Raw genomic sequence first — 7,605 nt, 5'->3', positions numbered from 1 at the left:
TTTTTTTTTTTTTTGAGTAAAAATGAATTTTTGATTGAAAATATTCAATTAACATAACATTTAAAAAAAAATATGCGTTATATACATATCATTAAAATATTCAGAGAAAAAGAGGGAATCATATACGTCGAATTATACAAAATTTTACAAAATTTGTCCACAATTTTATCCAAGACGGAATAAAGTCCAACGAACGAACGATCGATCGATCAAAAATTGCAAAGAACAAGTTTACCTGGGTGGAATTCCTGAGTCGGTGGCTCGAACCGACAGATTGAGCCAGGAATATTGCTCTCTATCTATCTTGTTCGCAACCACCATTTCACCCGTTTCAGAGTCAAGATGGACTAAATCCGTGAGCTCTTTAGGACTTTCCAAGGAATACGTAATGCTCCGATTTTTGTCAGCGTCATCAGCCACGATGTTCGCGATGTTCACACCATTTTTACTGTTCTCTGTCACCGATCGTCTATAAAATGGCCGGCGGAATCGTGGATTGTTATCGTTCTCGTCCTCGATTATTATGTTCAACGTGGCTGAAATGATGATGAGAATTTACAAAATGGAAAAAATATCATTACGCTCTTTTCATTCTTACTTTTCTACTAACCGGATGCAGTCTGTATCCCCCTGATCGCAGCCAAATCTTCAACGATCAATCCCAATCTTATCGTCTCCACCCTTTCTCTGTCTAACAATTTGACTACGCGAAGCAATCCATCGAGTGCGTTCAATTCCAAAGTGGACAGATAATCGTACTCTTGGATCTTGATCAACGTCCCTTCCTCGTTTCTTGCCTCCGAAGAATTCGGATCGATACGGTAACGCAATATAGGCGCGATGTCTGGATCATTAGCAACAACACGGTGTACGTAAGCTCCAACCTAAATAATAATAATTGTGTAAATTATCAGATGTTTAATTTTCTTGTGTAAAACTCTGTAAAATTTGTTTCATAAATTTTTTTTTGAAATCGAAATATATCGTTGTTGTATATTAAAAATTTTAAAATTGCAAAATTTTACTTATCAATATCTTGCAAAAATGTTTATGAAATAAATTTTACATTTTTAACGGGTAAAATATTTTTTCCTAAAGAAATTCATGGTAGACAAAGTATATTTTCATGAATACTCACTGTTCATAAATTTGAAATCGAAATAAATTATTATTGCATATTAAATATTTTAAAAGTTTATCAGTATCTTGCAAAAGTATTTATAAAATAAGTTTTACTGTTAACGTGCAATTTTTAATTTTTTCCCATAGAAATTATTCGTGGCAGACGAATATACTGTATATTTTCATGAATACTCACTGTACTAGGATTTCATAAATTTGAAATCGAAATAAATCATTATTGTATATTAAAACTTTAAAAATTGCAAAATTTCATTTATCAATATCTTGCAAAAGTATTTATAAAATAAGTTTTACTGTTAACGTGCAATTTTTAATTTTTTCCCATAGAAATTATTCGTGGCAGACGAATATACTGTATATTTTCATGAATACTCACTGTACTAGGATTTCATAAATTTGAAATCGAAATAAATCATTATTGTATATTAAAACTTTAAAAATTGCAAAATTTCATTTATCAATATCTTGCAAAAGTATTTAAAATAATTTTACTATTAGACTATTACTATACTAGACTGTGTATTTTCACGAATAGACTGTACCAAGATTTCATAAAAAAATGTTTCATAAATTTGAAATCGAAATAAATTATTATTGTATATTAAATATTTTAAAAGTTTATCAGTATCTTGCAAAAGTATTTATAAAATAAGTTTTACTGTTAACGTGCAATTTTTAATTTTTTCCCATAGAAATTATTCGTGGCAAACGAACACACTGTATATTTTCATGAATACTCACTGTAGAAATTTCATAAATTTGAAATCGAAATAAATCATTATTGTATATTAAAACTTTAAAAATTGCAAAATTTCATTTATCAATATCTTGCAAAAATATTTAAAATAATTTTACTATTAGACTGTTACTATACTAGACTGTGTATTTTCACGAATAAATATTGTAGCAAGATTTCATAGAAAAATGTTTCATAAATTTGAAATCAAAATAAATTATTGCATATTAAATATTTTAAAATTTTCAGTATCTTGCAAAATTTATAAAATAAGTTTTACTGTTAACGTGCAATTTTTAATTTTTTCCCATAGAAATTATTCATGGTAGACGAACACAGAATGCGTACTTGCGTATTTTCACGAATAGTCACTGTACCAGGATCGATGAAAACAGGTGGTTTATTATTAACATCGACGATAGTGATATTGACTAGAACTTCGGCCGTTCTTTGAATCTCCGTCCCACTGTCGATCGCGATAACGTTCAAGCTGTACCTCGTTGTTTTCGGCGAAGTTAGATCAGGATCTAAATTAGATCCCGGCGCAACCCTAATTACCCCTATTTCCGGGCTTATTACGAATTTATCGCCTGCACCGCTTTGGATTCGATACACTAATTTGTTGTTGGGCGAGGACAAATCCTTGTCCCAAGCTTTGACCTGTGCAACAAGGATATATTACGTGAAAAATTTTATTGCGTAACGTAACGTTCAATGGGAATGAAATAATATAATACTTGAACCACGCTGGTGCCACCAGGCAGATCCTCGGGAATGCTTCTTTTGTACAACGTTCTCTCGAATGCGGGCGTGTTATCGTTGATGTCCTTCAGGTAAATAATTAATGGCGCGTCCGAGCTCAGGCTTGGGCTACCCATATCCCTGGCCCGCACTGTCAATCTCAACGGGCGTACCGACGTTTCCTTGTGCCCTTGACTGATTGGCAAAGCTTCGTAATCCAAAGGTGTTGTAGGGGTGATAATCCCTTGCCTCGAATCGATACTGAAATTCCTCGAAAATTCTCCCGACACCAAAGCGTACACCACTTCGCTGTTCTTGGTACCTGGTCCGAGGAAATTCGAGGAAACGATAATCGATATCGAACGTAGAATTCTCTATGTAATATGTGCGTATATTGAAAGTATCGAAGTACCGTTCAAATCGATGTCGAATGCCTCGACGATTAATGGCGATTGAAAATGATCCTCGTTTTCAAGAAGCACCGCTTCGTATTTGTTTTGCAGAAATATGGGCGCATTGTCGTTAACGTCGTTTACATTGACGATCAGTTGGACGGTATTGCGATTCCCTTTCCCAAGATCGTCTCTCGCTTCCACGGTTAAGTAATGCCGAGATACCAGTTCTCGGTCGAAACTTGTCCCCGGTTCCTTAACCGTGATTATCCCTGTTAAAGGATCCATTGATAGTCTGAAACGAATCCAATAAATATCGTTAAAAATTGTAAAATTATATATTGCAAGGAGTATAAGTTCGTATAAGTTAAAATCGTTGAACTATATTCCTTTTTTTAAATTTTAGGCTACAAAGTTTGACTGTCTTCTTTTTTTCTTTTTCACCTTTAAAGGATTTCACGTTAATTATATATGAACTTACGCGTGTGCAATACTGCCACCTAAATTCGTATATCTAATCCCATGCGTCCCAAAATTGTCACTGTCCTCGTCCAAGGCTTGAACCCACGCCACCGTGGTTCCAACAGCGCAGTTTTCCGGAATCGATACCTCGTATTTGTCTTCCGTGAACTCTGGATAATTATCGTTCTGATCTTTTACGAAAACGACTACCGGCACTTTGCTAAGTTTCGGTGCCGATGTCACCACTTCCTTCGCGATTAACGTGAAATTTACCGCTGAAATTAACGTGAAAAAAACCACGAAATTATCGTTAAATCTACGTAATTGAATTTAAATTGAGAATAATCCGAACGATTGTTCGGAATAGATACCCGATCTAGTTTCGAAATCCAGCTTGCTGGAATTTTTGACGCGTATCAGGAAGGGAGCTTCGTTGATTCCTCTGGACGGGGTTACGTCGAAAATTCCGTCATCACCTTCGATGAACATTCTGAACGTACCATTTGTACCCTGCAACAAAATTCTTCGTGAGAACGAAGTGCGACACTGTTCAAATAAAAAGAAAGAAAAATACAATTTTAAGACTGCTTCGCTCCTACTTAAATTTTACCAAGTAAAAGTAAAGAATCGAATGCTTTGTATAATGCAAGAATTTGTAAAAGAGTTTTTCTCCATTTCAATTTCTCCGGTCGAAACGAAACCACTTTCTCATAAACACTACTGAATGCTAACATATTCGCGAAATCAACCTGTTGGTTGAAACGTATTTTGAAAAACAGAAAAGACGATGTATTGAAAATGTATTCCAATACATTAGCATCCTGTAATTACACATTTGTCGAAATTCATATTGAATCATCGATCCTCTTATTTTTTTCTCTTTTGCAATTTGTAGACTGAACATTATCCGCTTCTCACCAAGTCATGATCGTAAACTTCCGGTATCGCATCACCGATGAAATTGACCGGTGTATTGTACGGCGCGTTCTCGTTTATCTCGGCACGATATCTCGGGCTACGAAACTTGGGGGCCTCGTCGTTCACGTCCGTCAGAATGATGGTGACTTCGGTGGAAACCGATGGCGCGGGCACGACTTTCGACACTTCTCTCACGGTGATCTCCAGGATGAAAGTGCCGTCGGCGTTCTCCTCCGCTTCTCGATCGAGTTGCGCCCTGGTGAACACCAGGCCGGAAGTTGCGTCTATGTCGAACAGATATCTCGGCCCTTGGGTGATGCTGTATACGATTTTGTTGTTTATTCCCTTGTCGCCGTCCACTGCGCGCACTGTAACGTGTATTTCGCGATTTTAATAAAAAATAAATTCGTAACTATTAACTGTAACGATTCCGATCGCAATCGAACGGAAGAACGAATTTCATAAGGCGATTAAATTTTAATCGTTTAGGATGCGAACCGTAAAACGTTTCCTGAGTCTTTGAAAAAAAAAAAAAAGAAAAAAAAAGAAAAAAATTAACTGATAAATTAGAGAATACTTTATTACTAATTTTACGGTGAGTGAAAGTAACGGAACGTGCTTCTAAAAAATATCGTAGACATAATTCTACGATATTTATCACTTGTTTCGTTGGATATTTTCGTGTAAATTTAATATTTGTTTCGTTCCTTTTTTTTCTTTTTCATAGCTATAGTTTTTAATGATACATAATAAATCGTTGGCTAACCGTGGAGAACGGATGTGCCTATCCTAGCATTCTCACTGATTCTGGCAACAGGTGTCATGGTTATGAACTCCGGAGGTTGATCCTCGACGTCCTGAACTTTGACGAGTATCGCGGTTGTTCCTGTATTTACCTTTATTAAAGATAATTAAAGATAGAGTGAGAAACAAATGCTACGTAAATAAAAGTTTAATTTAACGCAAATACTCTCGTTGCTTTCCTTGGAATATTTTGCAAACATATTTTTCAATGTAAACGATAATTAGCATGCGGGCTCTATCTTAAAATACAATTTTCGTACCCTTATATGTCTAAACAATGAAACAGACGATATATGTTCATCGCGTAAAATAAGTCTAATTTTTTTTACGTGAAAATAAATTATCGAAAATAACTCGAATATAATTTTTTCTTTTTAAAACCTTTTCGTTTATCGCTCGATCGATCGCCAAAATCCTCAACTGGTACAAATATTTCTTTTCGTAATCGAGGCGGCCGACCAGCCGGATGACACCTTTTCCATTGACGGTCGAAATACTGAACACGTCATTATCCCCGTCCAATTCCTGCAGGTAGTAAACCACCTGGCCGTGCGCCCCCAAGTCCGCGTCCGTGGCTTCGACCGTTGTTAAAACGCTTGGCCCGGAATCCTCGCGTAACGTCAAGGAAGTCGGGTGCGGACGAAATATTGGCACGTTGTCATTAACATCTTCGACAAGCAGCAATAAACTTTGCGTGATGAAATTTCCCTCGCCCAATCTTCCATCTGTCAGAGTCAACACCAGCGCGTACTCGTCCCTCACCTGAACAAAATTTTATACGATTCGAACTCGTAACATATTCAAAATTCTCAAAATTCTCGACTTTTGTCGAATAAAAAAAAAACTTGGGAATTTTAAATATAGCTTTAAATTCTTCAACTCAAGATATTCTTCTATAAGAAATATCTGAACGATTATATATTATTATTATATTATACTATATTATTACGGAGACATAAATGTATAGTAATAATTTTGAAAACGATCGAAAGTTGATCCAGTCTGATTCACGATATTTTTCTACAATTGTTTGAAAAAAATCTCTGGAGAAAGAAAAAAGGAATATATAATTGGAGAGATAGGTTACAAATAATACAGCCAATTGATTTTCTCGCGCGATATAATAAAGCTGGTAAATCGAATTCCCTAGGTGGAACGTCCGAGATGACAAGAAAAGAAGGAAAAAATTGTGGAACGGATCATGAAAGCTAGACGGCATGCAAACCACCCTATCGCTTAGAAAGTGGCGGCATTATCCAGATCATTATAAAACCGCGACGATAGAGAATCTCTGTCGGTATACGTGCATCGTCAAACCAATAATCACGCGGGAAGCGCGATATTCCTTCGGCGGAGGGATTAAGCCTACACGCAAACGGTCACGTTTTAAGAGAGACGATGATGACAAAATAACAAGTTCCACGAATAGATCGGGCGTGGATCGGGCACGGTTGCACGGTTCTTTAGTTCCCTCGCTCGTCCACGAGTTTCTCTTTAATATCTTCGACATCGATGCGATCGAGCCTACTACTGCGTGAAAGATATTCAGTAGGATCGCTCGTGCGAGATGAGCAACAAAATTATTCTCCCTCGTTGACTCTCGTAAAAGGTAAAAGGTAAAATTTGGACTTTTCTGCACCCCGTTTCGGAAAAATCTCCAATTTTAATTGATACACGATTAATAACATGAAATTTAATTACCACAAATTCTGAAGTTGAAATTTGGAAAGTTTGAAATTTGGAAAATTAACAGTGATAAGATTCAAGATTTTAGACAATTTCGTTTATTTTTCGTTATCCTAAAAGGAATTTTGCCTGTGAAATTACGCTCGAGATTTTTTTTAATCAAAAGACTAATATTTACATCTCTACGTAACAAAGTTAAGTTAAATTTTCTTCCACTAAGAAAGTTTACAATTCCAATTAGAATCTAAAATTCTAACGTTCCCAAGTTAAACGATACTTTGAGGAACTGGATCAGGAACTTCCAAGAAAAATCGATCGACCCTTCTCAAAATTTTTCACACAGTTTTCTCTTTTCTAATCGTATTAACAAACAATAATTCTAATAGAATTAATATTGAATTGCCAACTTGGATAAACGAAAGGATGAAATGATATTGGAAAACAATATCAAAGCTATTATCGATTGGAAGATGGAGAGAATATCCATGGAATAAAAGGATTGGTGTGAAATAGACCATCTCGGGGACGAATTACCTCTCTGTCCAGCAATTTGTTCAAGTAAATATTGGCCTCGGTTGGGCTAAAATTCTCGACCCGAATCACGTCGCTGCCAGGTTGATCTCTAACGCCGAACGTCAGGCTGTCACCGTCAGGATCGATGCCGCGAAGCCTGTAAATTAAACTGCCTGCAACAGAAACCAGTCGGCACGAATCGCAACGCGA

The 7,605-nt window shown here is 36.1% G+C and overlaps 1 protein-coding gene across 1 annotated transcript in view; it reads right to left on the bottom strand.

Annotated features, from left to right (window-relative positions):
* Positions 1 to 7,605, bottom strand: part of LOC102679992 (cadherin-23) — a 20,559-nt gene that overhangs the window by 4,304 nt on the left and 8,650 nt on the right. The window contains 11 exon segments of the mRNA XM_031509940.1: positions 211 to 536; positions 611 to 884; positions 2,228 to 2,539; positions 2,617 to 2,942; positions 3,033 to 3,307; positions 3,494 to 3,749; positions 3,846 to 3,984; positions 4,393 to 4,760; positions 5,159 to 5,288; positions 5,578 to 5,958; positions 7,417 to 7,568. Coding sequence (XP_031365800.1) covers positions 211 to 536; positions 611 to 884; positions 2,228 to 2,539; positions 2,617 to 2,942; positions 3,033 to 3,307; positions 3,494 to 3,749; positions 3,846 to 3,984; positions 4,393 to 4,760; positions 5,159 to 5,288; positions 5,578 to 5,958; positions 7,417 to 7,568 — 2,939 coding nt within the window.

Source organism: Apis dorsata, unplaced genomic scaffold (genome assembly GCF_000469605.1).
Source record: "Apis dorsata unplaced genomic scaffold, Apis dorsata 1.3 scaffold_194, whole genome shotgun sequence".
Taxonomy (NCBI): domain Eukaryota; kingdom Metazoa; phylum Arthropoda; class Insecta; order Hymenoptera; family Apidae; genus Apis; species Apis dorsata.
This window is presented reverse-complemented; position numbering and strand designations above follow the sequence as displayed.